Source organism: Carassius carassius, chromosome 8 (genome assembly GCF_963082965.1).
Source record: "Carassius carassius chromosome 8, fCarCar2.1, whole genome shotgun sequence".
Classification (NCBI taxonomy): domain Eukaryota; kingdom Metazoa; phylum Chordata; class Actinopteri; order Cypriniformes; family Cyprinidae; genus Carassius; species Carassius carassius.
Genome location: NC_081762.1, coordinates 9,253,115 through 9,272,747, shown reverse-complemented (window position 1 = coordinate 9,272,747; position 19,633 = coordinate 9,253,115). Strand labels below are relative to the sequence as shown.

Here is a 19,633-nt window from a genome sequence, read left to right as displayed (position 1 = left end):
CCCCCTAAAACGACTCATTCAAACACGCCCCCACATGTCTACATCATTATGTGGAAAATTTGCATAATGCCGCCCAAATGTTCACACAAAGAAAGAAGGCATGGTTTCAATAACTGCAGTTAGTGTTGAAGCAGCCATGTCTGGGAGATGCTGTGTGTCTCTAGGCAAAAACATAAGAACTGTATTTGGCCTTCTGGAAGATGCATTGAGGAATCTTTAAGATTACTTACAGAACAGTATGTTTTATTTATTAGTTTAAGTATTTGCTATTGACTGTTCAAATGCAGAGTTTTGCGTGAGCGCGCACAATGTACTGGGTCAGTTGGCCAATCAGAGCAGACTGCACTTGTTGGAAGGAGGGACTTTGTAGAAAAAGATATTTGAGAGAGGCGGGGCATAGAGGGGCTCCAATAATGTACAGTATTTTAAAAAATTATGTGTTTTTTTTTAACATTAAAGCATGCCAACATATTCTGTTACACCAAATACACAAAATAATGATCTTTTAAAAATCGTATTATGACCACCCACTCTTTCCTTGTTATCAGAAACATGTAATGTATGAAACAATCATCCGCCCCCCTGTTAGACAAGATGGAGAGACAGACGCACACAGTTAACTATTGTTTAATTAACTACTTGTTATTGTTAATGACTAATTAACTACTTAGTCTTCCTTGATGGTTATCAATTGCATCATGCCCTGCTCTGTGTCATGCATTCGCTCTAATGTTTTGTATCGGTTTAGTTTAGTTATCAGTTGGATTCATGCTTTTGAGAGAATTTATGTTTTGTTGTAGATTTGTGAATATCAGCCACATCGATGTTAACGAAATCATTATGACTGATGTTCAAAGAAGCACGAGTAGCTGCAGAGGTCAGAAAGTCTGGATAAAATCCTATCTTATTTGAGAAATATTGTTTGAAGTTGGTTTTTGGATATGAAGCTGATTTCTAGTTAGTCTATTTGTTTGCTAGTTTACTGTGGTATAGCATGATATGAGATAATAGATGGAAAAAATCTTTGAAATGAAACAATTTAAAATCTTTGACAATATACAGTACAGACCAAAAGTTTGGACACAGCTTCTCATTCAAAGAGTTTTCTTTATTTTCATGACTATGAAAATTGTAGATTCACACTGAAGGCATCAAAACTATGAATTAACACATGTGGAATTATATATGGAATTATATACATAACAAAAAAGTGTTAAAAAAATGAAAATATGTCATATTCTAGGTTCTTCAAAGTAGCCACCTTTTGCTTTGATTACTGCTTTGCACACGCTTGGCATTCTCTTGATGAGCTCCAAGAGGTAGTCACCTGAAATGGTCTTCCAACAGTCTTGAAGGAGTTCCCCGAGAGGGTTGCCGAGAGATGCTTAGCACTTGTTGGCTCTTTTGCCTTCTGTCTGCGGTCCAGCTCACCCCTAAAGCATCTCGATTGGGTTCAGGTCCGGTGACTGTGGAGGCCAGGTCATCTGGCGCAGCACCCCATCACTCTCCTTCTTGGTCAAATAGCCCTTGATGCCTTCAGTGTGACTCTACAATTTTCATAGTCATGAAAATAAAGAAAACTCTTGAATGAGAAGGTGTGTCCAAACTTTTGGTCTGTACTATATATATATAAAAGGTCCACGCTGAGCAAAAATTTGCTAATTAAAAATTCTAATAGCTTATGTAAATCTGGCAAAACTGTATAACTGACTACTTATATAAAATTTATATAAATATCCGTTATCACTATATCTCTCATTAGTGTCCCTTAAAATTATATTTAAATGCTGTACAAGAAACATTCTTAAAAAAAAGACATGTTGTATCATATTTGAACTTATCACTTATATAATAATTTTCTAAAAGATAATGAATATGGATTATTTCAGTTTCTTCAGGCCAGTAAATATTCATGTTGAAATATTACTAACAATACCAAAGTTGTTCTTACTTGCATAAAGATCAACAGACCACAACCTCAAGTTAAATTGTCAGATTATAGTTTCTGCGAGGTTTTAATTGTGTTGGTCGTTTAGAGACCTTAACATTTAGGTTTAAGGTGATCTACCACTGGACCAGCAAATAGCCAGTTTGGACCTAAAACCAGTGACCATCCAAGGCAGATTTGTCTTTTTCCTGGTGACAAGTTTGAAGAATGAAGATGGGTATTACATTTCCATCCCCTTTGAGGACAGCAGCCTGGATGAGTCTGGGTTGTATAATCAAAACGACCACACCTTCGAAGGTATTTACTCCAGCCACATTGTAACATGTTTGATTATCACAATTGAGGTCTACACTGTAGTATGTTTAAATGCTTCTGCACTGCAGAGTCAGGTCAGAATCTTCCTTGCAGTTCTTACCAGCCTCCGAGCACAACTGCGTATTTCACTGGAAAAAAACTCCTGGCTTCAAAAACGCATCAAAGATCTGGAGGAGGAGAGGGACTGCCAACTTGACAGATTTATTTTCACCAACAAGAGTCAGGAGAGCAATCATGGCATGACAGGAAAAGGTACACTTGTGCAAAGTAGTGTCTTGTAAAATAAAGATAAATTATCTTTATTTAATTTAAGAAACTGAAGCAGAAGCTGAGCCTCAACCCACCCCTGTCACGGTTCATGAATGCACAGTTTCCTGCTCGTCTCATGTTATGTCATGTTGTCTGTGTTCCATCTGCTCAGCTACGTTTGTGTCTTGTTCCTGTTCGGTCGCTATTGGAATTACCAGTCATCATACGGATCCCTCACCATCACCCACCTGCGCACTCAATCACCTCCTCACCAGTCTGTGCTGCCATCGAGGTCCCTGCGTCACCCACCATCAACCCAGCCTGTCTATACTTCTCTAAATAAACATCATTTACTTGCAACTGCTTCCTGTCCTTAATACGAACGTGACAGAACGATCTGACCACCCATGGAAGCAGCGAGTAACTGGATGCTGGATCAGCGTTGGAAGAGTTCCTCAGCGCCAGTGATCGAAGGATGGACTCCCAGGAATGGAATCTTAATGACACTGGTCGTGCTGTTCAGGTTTTGGTGGCGCAGGTGTCCGAGCTCACCCAGCAATTACAGCTACTGCGAGCCCCCACTGCGCCGCTCACACCACCCGTTCCTACCACACCATCAGAGACCCCCTCCCAGCCGGAACCATGCCTTCCTATTCCGGAAACCTACTCGGGTGAGCCGAATTTCTGTAGAGCTTTCTTAACACGATGCGATATGCACTTCTCTCTTCAACCCAGGACCTTCTCCAACGAACAAACCAAGGTGGTGTTCGTGTTGACACTGCTCACTGGGAGGGCGGCATTATGGGGAACGGCGGTGTGGGAGAATCAAGATCCATGCTGCGCCTCGTTCCAGACACTCTCCGCCGAGATGAAGCGGGTCTTTGATCGAGTCGTCGCCAGGAGAGAGGCGGCTAGGAAGCTAGCCGAATTACGTCAAGGAGAGAGATCAGTTTCAGACTTTTCCATCGAGTTCCGCACCCTGGCGGTGGAGTGTCAATGGAACGAGGAGGCGCAGTGGGACATGTTCCTGCATGGGCTGGCTGACCGCGTCCAGAGGGAGATCTACGCCTTGGACCTTCCGACTTCACTCAATGGGCTCATTGAGCTGGCACTTAGGGTAGATGCACGACTGACACGAGTAGAACGATGTAAACCAATCCCACACCAAGAGCCCATACGGATGTTCGAGTCAGCGGCGGGGACGCGGCCAGCCCCTCCTACGATCACGAGCCCATGCAGGTAGGGCGAGCTCGGCTTTCCCGGGAGGAGAAGGAGAGGCGGAGGTCCCTGGGTCTGTGCCTCTACTGCGGGGGGACCGGTCATCACGCCTACATCTGTCCGGTAAAAGGGCCAAGCCCGGTAGTACGTATGAGGTTACTATCGGGTGGGATCTCCGCCGAGAAGACCTCATCATCATCTACGCTCCTCCTGGTAAGACTAAGATGGTCAGCACGACTTCACGACTGTCAAGCACTTCTGGACTCCGGGGCTGAAAGTAATTTCATGGACTATGCACTCGCACGCAGACTTCAAATTCCCCTCAGACCCCTCACACAGCAGATCATGGTTCACGCCCTCAATGGATAGAGACTGCCGGTCATCTCACACATCACAGAAGACATTACCATCATCACATCAGGCAACCACTCAGAAATCATCTCATTCTACATCCTTGACTCTCCCCTTGCACCCATAGTACTTGGTCATCCCTGGCTCCTCCGTTCTCCCTCAGACCCAACGTTCTCCCTCAGACGATAAGATGCACCCGTGTGCGTTTTTTTCATATCGATTATCCCCTGCCGAACGCAATTATGATATTGGTAACCGAGAATTGTTGGCAGTCAAGATGGCATTGGAGGAATGGCGCCACTGGTTAGAAGGCTCGGGGGTTCCTTTTATAGTATGGACCGACCACTAGAATTTAGAAGACATTAGTACTGCCAAAAGGTTGAACTCCAGGCAGGCTCGGTGGGCACTTTTTTTCAGATGTTTTGATTTTACTCTCTCGTACCGCCCGGGTTCCAAGAACATCAAACCCGATTCTTTGTCACGCATTTTTGACCGTTCCGAACGCCCGTCTACTACCGAGTGTATTCTACCTGAGACATTAGTGGTCTCCACACTCACATGGGAGGTCGAGTCGAAGGTCAAGACGGCCTTAGAAGGGGTAACGCCTCCGCCCGGGTGCCCACCGAATCGATTATTTGTGCCGGAGGGATTACGGTCCAACGTCATTCAGTGGGGGCATTGATCTAATGTGGCTTGTCATCCAGGAGTTAACCGTACTAAATTTTTGGTCAAGCAATGATTCTGGTGGCCACTTATGGCTCACGACATTCACAGTTTTGTTTTGGCTTGCTCGGTTTGCGCCACTGGTAAGACTTCCAATCAACCTCCTGATGGGTTACTTCAACCGCTGCTGGTCCCTTCGAGACCCTGGTCCCATATCGCACTAGATTTTATTACCGCCCTCCCAGGGCAACACGGTAGTTTTGACCGTGGTGGACTGGTTCTCGAAGGCGGCCCACTTAATTCCCTTGCCCAAATTACCCTCAGCCAAGGAGACAGCATTGACCGTCGTAGATCACGTCTTTCGTTTACATGGCCTCCCAACAGACGTGGTCTCCGACGGGGACCCCGATTTGTGTCCAAATTTTGGCGTGAATTCTGTAGATTCTGTAAGTCTGTCCTCAGGGTTTCATCCCCAGAGCAATGGTTAAACTGAGAGAGCCAACCAAGATTTGGAAAGGGTGTTGCGATGTTTGGTCTCCAAGAATCCAAGGCTATACTTCTCTAAATAAACATGACAGATTCTGTCTGAAAAAAATAAATAAATACAACATGGGAGAGGGAGAGATCGTGAGTCATTCCAGGAAATGGGATTTTCCCCCAGTTTTTTGCGGGAGGGGGACGGAATAGATTTGAAAATCCACTCCCGTGTCACCATCACCCTTTACTTCACACACACCTGCCAAAGCAGCCAGGAGTCGCATTGGAGTAACGTCAACTCCCCCTTTGGACTGATTGGCTAGAGGCGCAGCTGTCAATCTAGAACTTGCGGCCAATAGTGACACTGAAGCCTGCCCTGATTTATATGAAACTCAAACTGCAACTTTTAGAAACGCAAGTGCAGAACGTGGAAACAAGAGCAAAGGGGAAAAGACCGCAAGCACACAAAAAATAACATATGAGCAGGAAACCTGATTTTGTTTGAGATTTGGAAAATTTTGAATTCATGTTTCAGTTTTGTGCAATAGAATTTTAAAGTCCCCGTGAAACAGAAGTTGCAAACGACTTTTCTCCAGTGTTGTGAAGTATTTCAGAGAGAAACGGAATAATAAATGAGGAAAATAGTGGGCGTGGCTTATTTTCCAACTAGCACCTGATTGGATCTAGATAAGTAGGTGTTTAATTCAAAAAATGGAGGCAGATCTAAATGCAAGTTTACAATCGGTTGTTGAGGATTACTCGCCACCTGAATCACCGCAATTTAGTTTGCAGCAGGAGGAGGAGTAAGATGAAGAACAGGAACACACGGAGGATCATTTCGTCATGGGAATCAGACCTTACATGTTTGAGCCGTTACATGCGGAGTGTTCAAATGGTCACCTGGACGTGGCGGCTCAGGAGCAAGTTCACACGGGACAGCGTTATCTGTTAATGACAAATATCTCACAAACCCCATTTCGTGTTTTGTCCAATTTTTGAAGCATTCGCGCGTGAAGTGCTTCGAGCACATCCGTGACCACTCACTGTAAAAAATAATTCTGTGGCTTAGTAAATATTACAGAAATCTTTTACTTTATTAACTTAATAAAATCTCTGAATAGCGTGTACTTGATTGTTTGAGTTAAACATACCAAAATAATTAAGTAAAAATCCAACAGTTCATTTTATCTAAAATTTACAGATATATTTAAGTTGTTTTTAATAAAATTATTTAATATTTGACTAACCAATTATTTCTTTATAATATACTTAATATATTTGTGAAATTTCTATCAAAATATTTGAGAATGTTGAATTAAACTGATCTGTTTCAAGAAACAAAAATATTACTTAATTCAAATCAATATTATTAATATATTTAACACACTCTTAAAATTTGAGTAAGTTTACTCAATTAAAACAATGCACCCCTCCCCACCTCTCTGACGTGACGACAACTCGACGGTTGGTTGAGTCAGTGAGCGCGGGCAGTTTGAACTCTCCAGTCTCCAGACAACAGCTCTCCTCTCAAAGTCGCAGATTTGGTGCATTTCCTCTGTGAAATTCAGGTTTGCGTATGTTTTATTTTATCTATAAAATCTTTACTGTGCTTTAAATCATATTTAATGCAAAACAACATACAGAGGCATAATTCGACACCTAAACGAGAGTCGCGCCTGTCTTTTTGCATGATTGAAACGCTTTGCATAAACACATGACTTCATTCCTAATGATAATAAATATAATTATTATCATTTGGATGATAAAATGTCCTCAGAACTGTCACTGTTTGTTTATTGGCAGGTTATGTCAGTCACTCGCAGTATCTATCGGCTGTGAGTGAAACGCAGGACGGCGGTATGAAGTTCAAAGTTCACCCGCAGAGGCGAGGACCAGCACTGATCCGGTGGATATTGGGTTGATTTAATTACACTTGAATTAGGCTACCTGAATTTTTAAATATTTAATTTTTACTTATAAAATGTTTGTTAAATGAGTTTAAATGTAGGCAATATTGTATACAGTGTAAAATGTGCTGTATTGCTGTACTCATTGACAATAAAGGCCAATGTCATGTATACTGGTGGTTGTGAGGAGTACTATTTTACAAAGGTTTAGAGAAAATAAAAAGTTAATATTACTCATTAATAAAAACAGTTAATATTACTTATAAATATTGTTTTTAAATGTTTAAATGTTCAATTATTTCTACTCAATTTTATTTGTTAATGTACCAGATGCAGTTACTCAGATTTACTTAATTTTTTTACTTGCATTTACTCAATTCATACAGTATATTTCATTGATTTCACAGCTTTAAAATTTACTCAATTTTTTTGAGTGTAAAAATGTTTCACCAATAAAATTGAGTAAATAATATTTAAACTTTTTACAGTGCACTCTGTTATCCCTCCTTCCTCGAAATGTAAAAAAATCGAGCCATCTGGACCGTAACGAGTGAATTTTAGGGAAAGGGAAAAGTGTTCCATGAGTTCCACAACCAAAAGTGCACCTCCTCACCATCTCTCCTTTCACGCGCTGTCAATGCTCGCAAACACACAGGCAGCCTGTCTACTGTCAGTTGGAGGGGCGTGGTTACGGATTAAGCAGACACCAAATTCCTCAAGCCTACGTCATCAGTGAAGGTCCTCCAATGCAGAGGGGAGGGGCATTTTCAGATTTTGATTAAAGATTATAAAGCCAAAAAATTTTTTGTGTGGATTGACTCGCATGGATGAATTGTTCAGCACAAAACGATCAATTTAGGCGAACAAAGTAAATATAGTCAATTTTGATTTCATGTGGACTTTAAATGCGTTTACATTTTTGATTTACGCTTATTATTTTTCGATCCATGACTGCGCTTTTTGTTATTTAAAAAAACTGCATTTGTTTCTCGGTTTTGTGCGTTATTATTTTACACGTGTTTTTAAATATTTGATCTTTGCTTGTTATTTTTCGCTCTGTGACTGCAATACATTTGGCGGGATTATAATCCCATACAAAATGGCTTGTAGATAATAATAAGTGGAGAGAAATTGAAAAACGCTTCTCTCCAGGCCTATAGGGGACGCACGTCGCCAAAGCTCTTGTTCAGAGTGACTTTTGTGCGGTGAAGAAACGCTCAGCGCATCCGCCAACGCGGAGAAAGCGGTTAGCTTCTTTGGCCGAGACGAGCTAGACCTCGGCATAGTCAATAATGTCAAATAGCAGCATTTGACTATCAGGGAATATATATAAAGAGCAAATCATTACATACAAGCGATTCAATCATCTGTTTTGCCGACGCGAACCGTTTATTTCCCTACATCCTGCACCGGTTGAAGTTAGCATTAGCAGCTAACAACCATCCGAAGCAAGGCGCTTATTTCCCTTTGCACGAAATTTACGTGTCTCGGAAAACTCTGTATGCTGGTGTTACATTTTAAAACGTCTATATTTTTATAGTACGTCCCCTTGAAATTGCGTGGGGCTGAGGAAGCTATTTATAAGTGAAAGAGCGTGTTAGCTGGTGTTTCTGCTTCAGATCAAAACACCAGGATGTCTGATTTTGATGAATTTGAGAGACAGCTTTCTGAAAACAAACAAGGTGAGTATGAATGTCCATTATTGACTGCCCTGCACAGTACTCGCTTGCTAAACTCGTAAAAATTAAACACTGCGTCTGTTGTCGGTATAAATAGTCGCTTATTGATGCAAACAGTAATGAAACCCATTCAATACCATGACTTAGGTGCCCTTGAGCAAGGCATCGAACCCCCAACTGCTCCCCGGGCGCCGCAGCATAAATAGCTGCCCACTGCTCCGGGTGTGTGCTCACAGTGTGTGTTCACTGCTCTGTGTGTGTGCATTTCGGATGGGTTAAATGCAGAGCACAATTCTGAGTATGGGTCACCATACTTGGCTGAATGTCACTTCACTTCACTTTTTTTTTTTTTTTTTCTACACCTGAACTATATTGTTGTTTTATTCTTAACCTATAAAGAAAAGAGACTTAATAAGCTGTAAATATGCATAAACAATTGTTGATATTTACTGATTCAATACTTATTTTATTTATGCACAGTTTTACAGCTCAAAACGACTTATAAGATGTTTGCTATAGGTTACAATAACTTCCTCTTTCCATCCAGTTCGCAGCATTTGTTCTGTTCTTTTCCTGTTTATTGTGAATTTGCTCTGAAACAATCTGCATTGTATAAAGTGCTATATAAATTCAAATGACTTGACTTAACCTCTCTCATTCTCTTCTGCACAGGTGACAGGCTAAACGGTCATGGTGGGTATCCCAGAATAGGATGCAGAAAAGCATGCACAACCTCTCTTCTTCCTTTCCATCTAATCTTCCTTTTTTCCTCCAGATACTCACTGTGAAAACTGAAAAGCTGTATAAGATCTCTCTTATTTCTTTAATTCTGCAGCTGGATCGGGCTGCTTCTTTTTCCTATTTCTTTCCTTCTGTTTGCTTCAGGAACCTGCAGCTTTGTCTCATGTTTTTGCATGCTTATGTTTTGCATGTATGTCTTTATTCTGTCTCAGAGCGGGACAAAGAGAACCGTCACCGGCGACGCAGCCCATCACGCAGCCGCAGTCGAGAGAGGAAAAGGAGAAGCAGAGAGAGGAGAAGTAGGGAACGCCGCAGTGACAGCAAGGACCGCCGCCATAGACGCAGGTTCGAGTTGTTGTCAGACTCATTGATAAGGATGTTTCAGCACAAAGTGAGAGCTTTAGGCCTGTTGATGTAAATACATATTTGACCATCTGATTTTTTCCAAGTTATTGATGCCTTGCAAGCAGAATAAAATATTATTGTTGACCCCATAGATGCTCTTATTACAATATGAGTCACTTGATGCTCTGAATGTGAAACTGAAGTAGTGTACAGTAATCAAGAATAAGGCAAGTTACCCAGTTAAATCTTTAGTCTAGCTCTTAATCCTCTTCCAGTTGTTTATGTACATGGTTTAAGCTACTGCAAAGTAGCTATATGGATGTCAAACCCTGTTCTTAAATGTCATTTCAGTGATCATACTCAGAACCATCCCCAAGAAAATGTCAGGTAATACTGCAGATGGGCTGACCTGACCCTATTTTAAGATTTTATTACAAATTCAAGTGTTGTGACTTTTTGAAGGCATTTGTCAAATGAACAACTACTTTAATTTCTGTTAAAGGAATAGTTCACCCAAAAATTAATATATGATTAAAAAAAATCCTCACCTTCAGGACATGTTGGAAAATATGTAGATGAGTTTATTTCATCATCAAAACTGATTTCGAAAAAGTGTTACAGCACCACTTACTCACTAGTGGTTCATCTGCAGTGAATGGGTGTCGTCAGACTGAGAGGCCAAACAGCTGATTAAAAATATCACAATAATCCACACAACTCTAGTCCTTGAATTAAAGTCCTGTGAAGTAAAAAGCATTGCTTCAGGCTAAAATATGAGTCCTCTATTCATAATATTGCTTTACCCAGTGAAAGTATCTTCTCGTCTGAATCATGAGAGAAATATGCACAGATCAAGCACTGTTTATAAACAAAAATAGTACAAGTGATATTGGTTGAATGGAGACAAACAGTAAACAATAATCCACTTGTGAGGTTTTTATCAGCTGTTTGGACTCTCATTCTGACGGCACCCATTCACTGCAGAGGATTCTGTGGTGAGTAAATGATGCAATGCTACATTTCACCAAATATTTTACAATGAAGAAACAAACTCATCTACATTTTGTGTGGCCTGAGGGCAAGAAAATTAAGCCATTTTGAATTTGTGAATTGTTCTTTTAAAAGCCTTCTCTGTGTGTGGTATTATTATGTAACAATTGTAGGTTGTTATTTTTTCTTTTCATTTTGTGCTTTTGAGTTCTCTAATTTTCACTAGGATTTTAAGGCATAATATACAATATTATCTTAGCTCTGTCAGATAAAAATCCTCATCATATTATTGACTTTCTCAGACCACATTGCTAAAACGGTCCGATCCTGCAGATTTGCTTTATTCAACATCAAGAAGATCAAGCCCTTTCTTTCGGAACATGCTGCACAACTCCTTGCTCTTGTTCTGTCCAGGCTGGACTATTGCAATGCCCTCTTGGCAGGTCTTCCAGCCAATTCTATCAAACCGTTACAATTAATTCAGAACGCGGCAGCAAGATTAATTTTTAATGAGCCAAAAAGAATACATGTCACACCTCTGTTTATCAATTTGCACTGGCTTCCAATAGCTGCTCGTATAAAATTCAAGGCATTGATGTTTGCCTACAAAACTACCACTGGCTCTGCACCCATTTACCTAAATTTGTTACTTCAGACTTATGTGCCCTCTAGAAGCTTGCGTTCTGCAAGTGAATGTCGCTTGATTGTGCCATCCCAAAGAAGCACAAAGTCACTTTTATGGACTTTTAAATTAAATGTTCCCTCCTGGTGGAATGACCTCCCCAACTCAATCCGGGCAGCTGAGTCCTTAGCCATCTTCAAGAATCGGCTTAAAACACATCTCTTTCATCTTTATTTGACCCTCTAACTTTAACACTCACTATTATTCTAATTCTATTCTTTAAAAAAAATCTACCTTTCTAATCTTTTTATATTCTATTTTCTTTTCATTAACTATGCAATTGTATGTGTGTGTCTGTATGTGTAAAGACCTCTAACACTAGCTTGCTCTATTCTTTTTTTTATTCTATCTGTTTTCTTTATATTATATTATTTAAAATCCCATGCTAGGTGTACTGTGTTAACCTAACTGAGACTTGTTATAGCACTTATATATCATTGCTCTTTTTGTTGTTTTTGATTGCTTCCACTGTCCTCATCTGTAAGTCGCTTTGGATAAAAGCGTCTGCTTAATGAATAAATGTAATGTAATGTAAATGTAAATTAACATTTAATATACCAACCAGTTAAATACAAATTAATTAACTTCAGTACTTTTCTTTTTGTCTCTGCCTTTCTGTAAATCAGCCGTTCTCCTCACCGAGAGAAAAAGAAGATGAAAATTAAGAAGTATTGGGATGTACCGCCTCCTGGCTTTGAGCATGTTACACCCATGCAGTACAAGGCCATGCAAGGTGAGGGACATGACATAAAACACAACCCTGTGTCCCTGAGTAGAGGTGTGCGTGATCCCTGTTGCAAAGATTCACAGAAATGTGTAGAAACCTGAAGCTGAATGACTGTTAAAAAAATTACATTTTTAAAATGACATTATATTATTTCTTAGTAGGATTTTTTAAATTGCTATCTATATTCATGCTATAAATGATCAACTTAACATTTTTAAGAATATATATATATATTATTTGTTTACTTATCACCCACACCTATCACTAAGTATGATATATATATATTTTCTCGGTCTCTCCCTCAGCTGCTGGTCAGATCCCCGCTACGGCTTTGCTGCCCACCATGACGCCAGACGGCCTGGCAGTAACGCCGACCCCGGTACCCGTAGTGGGCAGTCAGATGACTCGCCAGGCTCGCAGACTTTACGTTGGCAACATCCCATTTGGCATCACAGAGGTGTTAAATGAACACTATTCACATATTAGAATTTCTCTGCAGGGCTTTGGAGAACAGATCCACATAAAAGACACTTTCATGATTAGATGTAATATGCAGAAGCATATTGTATATCAAATTATGCATTCTCATTTCCTCTGTTTTTACATTTAGATTGTACATGCCTTTTTTTATTGCTCACTTATTTGTTAAAGCTCACTTATAATTCTTCTTCCTCAGGAAGCTATGATGGACTTCTTCAATGCCCAGATGAGACTCGGCGGTCTGACTCAGGCCCCAGGAAACGCTGTCCTCGCCGTCCAGATTAACCAGGACAAGAACTTTGCTTTCCTTGAGGTGAGAAATGCCTGTGTTCACTGACAGAGGCTTATCTTGCTAATGAATAGGTAAGCTGGGTTCCTTACAGTTTTCCTCCTTCAGTTCCGATCGGTGGATGAGACCACGCAGGCCATGGCATTTGATGGGATCATCTTCCAGGCGCAGAGTTTAAAGATTCGCCGGCCACATGACTATCAGCCGTTACCTGGCATGAGCGAGAACCCCAGTGTATATGTCCCAGGTAGGCAGACTTTACATTTCCCTCAGATCACAACAAACATGACATTTTCTTTTGATTACAAATAGCTTCAGCATACGTTTGTTTTACTTTTGCTTTTCCAGGTGAATTAATTTTATTTAAACTTGACCCTAGTAAATTAGCCGGTTACCAGGCTATTATTTCTATTCTCTTCATTAACCCTCTCATTTTGTTATTTTCTTCTGCCAGTTGGTTGTCTGTTAATGGCTGTCCTCCATCTGCTCCACAGGTGTGGTGTCCACTGTTGTACCAGACTCCATTCACAAGCTTTTCATTGGTGGTTTGCCAAACTATCTCAATGACGACCAGGTTGGTTACAAATGGTTTCTAGTAGAAAATCTATATAACACGCATTTTGTATCAGAGCATATTTTAACAAATTAGTCTTTTTAGATAAAAAGCATAATATACCGTGAAAATATAAAGTCGCTTTTTACTGTAAAGGTTTTTTATTTTTAATCTAAACCAGTAGTTTTTAACCATAGGAACTGAGGCCCATTAAGGGGCTTTAGGAATATTCAAGGGGGCCTCAAGATGCTTTAAAATATTTTCTTCTTATTTTAATTCACCCCCTCAGTAACTGTATTTTTCTTTGGAAAGCCAAGGTTCCCTTGGTTTTAGAGAACCTGGGTATGAAAAGTAGCCTAATTGTAATGTTAATTATTTGACCTTGGGGTCATAAAGGTTGAAATTGAGAATCTATGAACTAAACTGCAAAAAATAGAGTAAGGTAGAGTTACATTGAAAAAATGAGCTAGTAGGATAGCTTGCATTATTCCTAAACACCATAAGAACTAACAATAATATGTGGTACATTTTGCTCAGATTGTGCTTGTCTTGGTTATGTATATTCTCAGTCCCACATGAGAAATGTGCAGCAATGGTTAATTAAAAAAAAAGTACCCAATTATTTGTGTGGCACAGGTTGTTTTGTGACAACAAGGTGAAACACATATTTGACACAAGCAAACTCACAGCAGAAAATGGTAATGGAAAAGATGAAATGTTTTTGGCACACACATCCTTTACTAATGTTTTTTTTTACTAAACTTTTTTTCTGTTGTTTTATTCTGCTTATGTTTGGTGTGGATATAACAATTTGAATTGATTTCTTTATGTCCTCAGGTTAAAGAGTTGTTAACTTCTTTTGGACCGCTCAAAGCCTTTAATTTGGTTAAGGACAGCGCCACCGGCCTCTCAAAGGGCTATGCTTTCTGTGAATATGTGGATGTTAACATTAATGATCAGGTGAGTTGGCATGGTTCGGTATCCATGGATTTTAATGTCCTTTGGCCCACTTTAACAGTTAATCTCTTAATACTTGTTTCCAGGCTATTGCAGGACTGAATGGTATGCAGTTAGCAGATAAGAAGCTGCTGGTTCAGAGGGCAAGTGTAGGAGCCAAAAATGCCACAATGGTGAGCATGGAGTTTTATTTTGTATATTGTTTTAAAGCATACGTTCAAAATATACCCTTTTTAATTTCTTAATACACTACTGCTCAAAGTTTGTGGTCAGTAAAATTTGTTTGTTTTTTAAAAGGCTCATGCTCACTAAGGCTAAATATATATGAGATTAAAAATACAGTATACAAAGAAAATAGTGAAATATCATCTCAATCTAATTTTTTTTCTATTATATTTTTAAATGTCTTTCTGTAATGTAAAGCTGAATTTCAGCTGTCATTACTCTTCAGTCTTCAGTAGGGATACACCGATCATGATTTTTCATGGCTGATCCCGATACCGATTTTTTTTTACAAGCAAACTGGCCGATACCGATTTACGATTTTTTTTTTTATCTTTTAAGCAACAAACAAGAAAGAAGGAAAGTGTGCATAAACAATATATTGGTTATTTAATAGGCCAAACTTGCTTTTGGCGATTGAAAACAATAACTGTAACCATCTGAAACTAACAGCAGTAACTGCACAATAAGTAGCCTACATTAAATACAAACATACATGGTACAGACATCAGCATTTAGCTTTTGTTTTTGAATTGGGTTGAAACTACATAGAACTGGCCTTAAATGAAAAGATTAACTGTAACCATGTGAAATTAAAGGCAACAACTGCATAGTTCTACAATCCAAACAACACAATCAACACACATTCAATAAGAGGTTTCTTAAACAGCATTCAGTATTTAAGTTTTTAAATTTGGTTTTAAATTAAAAAAAAGGTCTTTACCAGTGAGACTAAATATAAGTATGCTATATAAATACATTTTCCAAAATGTTAAAATCAAATAATGTTGGTGCGAATAAAACAAAGATGCAAAGTGTTTCATTCATCCAATTAAAAAAAATAAAATAAAATTAGGTTAATGATTCACATCTATATTTTTTTACTTGAGCCAATAAAAAATAAATTTATTTTAACTTATTGTCTCAAGTAAAAAAATATAGATGTGAATCATTACCCTAAAATGTTTTAATTAGCAGGTGATTTTTAAATCAAATTAAGTCAAATGTAATTTTAAGGTAAAAAAAATAATCATCCTATACAGAACTGACGTTTACTTCTGGCTTTCCAAATGTGTATGCAAGTTCTCATTTAAACGTACATTATGGAATTTTTGACCACCAGGGGTCATCAATCAAAATAATAACATAAGACGTACTTTGATGACGTCGGGAAAGAGCGTAGGCTCATGGGAGTCGTTGTTCATTGGAACACGCGCTCTGTCGCTCCCCACATTCCTCACTCATTTTAACTGAGGCCGGCGACACACTGGATGCGTGGCGCAAGCGTCTCAGCTGCGTGGCGTGTCAGTTTTTAATTCGGCTCTCATGTTAATAGGTTAAAGCTTGCAGACTGCCTGTGTGAGGAAAACGCGTGCTTGCTAGAAATAGAACCGACGCCTATTTTTCACGCGACACGCACGCGTGTTGAAACCGTTTCCAGGCAAAATATAATAGGAAAATATGTTTATATGTAATTTTGTACACAAATACATATTAATTCATGACATTTTGATGTTTGAAGTCTATAGATTGACATAAATTCAGATATAAATGTAATTTAAAAAATAAATAAATAATTATCGATTTTCAAATATTGCACCTGTCAAACATCGTCTATTTTGCCGTCAATACTGTTGACGGTGTCCTTTATCAGTAGGCTTTATATTTATGTTCAACATGAAGTATAGATATTGTTGTCATGAAGACAAGAGCCTGGTCTATCAGCGGTCTCCCTTTACCTACAGCAGCAGCAGCCTAGTATTTTGACACGTCAAAATAGTTTTTTGATCACGTCTTTTCGAACGGAGAGATATATGTATTATCAGACCCCTATCAAATCAATATTCCATCTAGCTAGTAGTAATATATGTATAAAACACAATATATGTTAAAAAAAGCTACTTTATCCAGCTAGATATAGAACACATGTAGATTTACATTATACTCTACATGAGAGCTAGTCCGTCTGCGTTTAACACAAGACATCATCGTTTCACAAAATATACGGATAGATACAGTTAGCTGAATGGATGCATACCTGTTTATTAGAATGCAAACATCTCTCTGTAGTTTCAGCTTGTCACGAAGCTCTCTCTATCTTGGAAATGCAACTCCAATATTTACCCGTGTCTTGTTTGTTCTCTTGTCCCAAAACCTTCTCAGGTCATTTATTTCACCCGTACGTTTGCGCTTCACAGAACGTGCAGGCAAAGCATAATCATGATCCATAACTAAGTTATTGATTGAAGTATAAATACGAATATAAACAATATAAATATAAAATATAATAGTCTCGATCAAGACTAGCTACTACTTTTTCTTCTTCGTCTCGTCTTTGCTTCTGTTCACCTTTGTATTTGGCGGTTCCGCAGGAAGTTAGATAAACTAGAGGGGTCAAAGTTTATATGACGCCATAGACGGGCGACAAAACGGAAATAAAGAAACGTGCCGTGTCTTCTAATTAAACTATAATTTTCTCTGGATTTGAAAGTTCGTGGAAACTTTCGGGATAATGTAAGTACACAACTAAAAAATATATATAACATATCTGCTATTTTTAAAGCAGAAAAATTACATATTGCGCCTTTAAAAAAATAACATTTCAGTTTTGTCACAGTTTAGTCCGTTTCGTTTCTCATCCAACACGTGAGAAGTTGAGCTGAACATCTCTTCACGGTCTACTCGTTTTCAGGGACGCTGACCGGTACAGTATAGGCTCGCGCAGCTTCAGTGCACAGGAAAGGCTCTTATTTGTGCGCCCGTACACCAACGGCTGTTCACTTCCTGCTATGTGTGCCTCAGACATGAAACTCTGCATTTCCAGTACTGATCGGCTGCCCGTGTCCTGCGCACAGATTTCGAAATACTCTTCCACACAAATGACATAGCGAACGATTACAATGTAGTCTGTGCACGCAAGCGCACTTCCGGAAAAATCAGCCGAAAAAAGACCAAAAACCGGCCGATTGCCGAGCGCAGATTTTAAGCAAAAATCGGCCGGTTCCAATTTATGGCCGGTCAACCGGTGCATCCCTAGTCTTCAGTGTCTTCAAATTATCTTTTAGAAATCATTAATATGCTGATATGCTGCACAAGAAACATTTATTATTAGCAATGTTGAAAACTTATGTGCTGCTTAATATATTTTGAATATTATGTGCTGCTTAATATTTATCTAAATAAATTTACAAAATATTTTAAGTAAAAAAAAATAAAACATTAAGTATTTATAACAATATAATGTCTTTACTATCACTTCTGAGCACTTCTGAATAAAGTTTTAATTTCCAAAAATGACTGACCCAAAACCTTTGAAAGGTGGTGTTTATATTCCTGGTCTCATTTGTGCATGTTGTTCCAAAAAAAAAAAAATGTCTTTAATCAAAGTGTAGTTAGCACTTTCTAGTAAAAACCTTGATGAGTGAGTGAGATTATTTTAAATTAGATTTATTTATTTATTTTCTCAAGCTGTCTTTTTTTCTTTTTTTCTTCCACTGACCCTTTGTAGACAAGTATAAATGAGATTCCAGTGACGTTGCAAGTGCCTGGGCTGATGACGAACCCCATGGTGCAGATGGGTGGTATTCCCACCGAGGTCCTGTGCCTGATGAACATGGTGGCTCCAGAGGAGCTCCTGGACGATGATGAGTACGAGGAGATAGTGGAGGACGTCAGAGAAGAGTGCTCCAAATATGGCCAGGTCAAGAGCATAGAGATTCCCCGGCCTGTCGATGGCCTTGAGGTCCCTGGAACCGGCAAGGTAAGCTTTACTAAAGCAGCTCAAGTGATGGTTGGGGGCTATGGACTTGGTCAAACTCTGTGGTTCCTCAGTCTTTACGTAGGTGCTGATTAAAGCACTTTGACTTTGAACCCTCCAGCAATGAACATCAGGTAGGGCTACACAAACATACACAATCCATCTCACAAACTGTTTTATTTTTCCAGATCTTTGTGGAGTTCACATCTGTTTTCGACTCCCAGAAAGCCATGCAAGCCTTAACGGGGAGAAAGTTCGCCAACCGGGTAGTGGTGACCAAGTACTGCGATCCAGATGCTTACCACCGCCGAGACTTCTGGTAGAGGAAGAGAGCAAGAAAAATAAAATGGAGGAGTAGAAGCTTTGTGATAATATCTCATAAAAAGAGAGAGAAATTGAGGCAGAGATGACAAAAGGGGGAACATTTTTTTTTTTTGACTCTTTAAAGAAAAAAGCCAAAAGGTGAATGTTCCGTTTGTTTTTTTGTTTTGTTTTTCCTGGCTGAGATGATTTGTGAGCAATTATGGGAGGGCTTTTGCTTTCATTTGTATTTTAAGAACATTAGCAGGAGATATTCTGTTATACTTATTCTGTCAATAAAATTACTATTTTTTAATTGTATAATGAAACAAATGTAAAATCGTGACCATCAGAGAAGACGAAGTAACTATTGATAACCACCCGAATGTTCATATTAGCCAGGTAATTCAAATGAAAACATCATATTTCGGTCTCTTACCTTGTTTTTAATCTTTTTATTTCTCATTTGAATATCCCACTGTGAAAGACCCTTCTCGAAGTCATTCGTCTTCTCTGTTGGCCAACTCACCACGTCTCCCTCCCATTTTGTAGCTTTTTGCAGTTCATATCTCCAGGTATTAGACTGTCCCAGTTTTTGTCTGGTTTTGTTCTTAAACTTAGTCTCTTCCGTACATATCACCAACCTATTAGATGGTGATGGCATTTGTCCAGTGTGGCACCTTTTCTGTATGTGTGATGTTTTTCTTCTCAGTATAATAGGCCACTTTTGATAATAAAACTATTGGAAGTATGATCAGTTGTACATCTGGTTGTCATTGATTT

The 19,633-nt window shown here is 39.1% G+C and overlaps 1 protein-coding gene across 5 annotated transcripts; it reads left to right on the top strand.

Annotated features, from left to right (window-relative positions):
• Window positions 1-8,307: 8,307 nt before the first annotated feature.
• On the top strand, window positions 8,308-19,607 carry LOC132145182 (splicing factor U2AF 65 kDa subunit). 5 transcript variants are annotated; one of them, XM_059555982.1, is made up of 13 exons: window positions 8,311-8,810; window positions 9,480-9,500; window positions 9,761-9,893; window positions 10,245-10,280; window positions 12,192-12,298; window positions 12,598-12,749; window positions 12,969-13,085; window positions 13,170-13,308; window positions 13,556-13,635; window positions 14,452-14,574; window positions 14,658-14,744; window positions 18,302-18,553; window positions 18,739-19,607. In XM_059555982.1, the coding sequence occupies exons 1-13, from the start codon at window positions 8,762-8,764 to the stop codon at window positions 18,871-18,873; spliced, it is 1,431 nt and encodes a 476-aa protein (XP_059411965.1). In that variant the 5' UTR covers window positions 8,311-8,761; the 3' UTR covers window positions 18,874-19,607. The 5 variants fall into 5 exon arrangements, with proteins under 5 accessions (XP_059411968.1, XP_059411967.1, XP_059411966.1 ...); XM_059555984.1 differs by lacking the exon at window positions 10,245-10,280 and having other exon boundaries at window positions 8,309-8,810; XM_059555983.1 differs by lacking the exon at window positions 9,480-9,500 and having other exon boundaries at window positions 8,310-8,810.
• The last annotated feature ends 26 nt before the right edge of the window (window positions 19,608-19,633 follow it).

Coding starts and splice junctions, on each gene's coding strand:
- LOC132145182 (XM_059555982.1), top strand. CDS start 8,762: ATGTCTGATTTTGATGAATTTGAGAGACAGCTTTCTGAAAACAAACAA. Junction 9,894..10,244: donor GACCGCCGCCATAGACGCAG/GTTCGAGTTGTT, acceptor ATGTCATTTCAG/TGATCATACTCAGAACCATC. Junction 12,750..12,968: donor TCCCATTTGGCATCACAGAG/GTGTTAAATGAA, acceptor CTTCTTCCTCAG/GAAGCTATGATGGACTTCTT.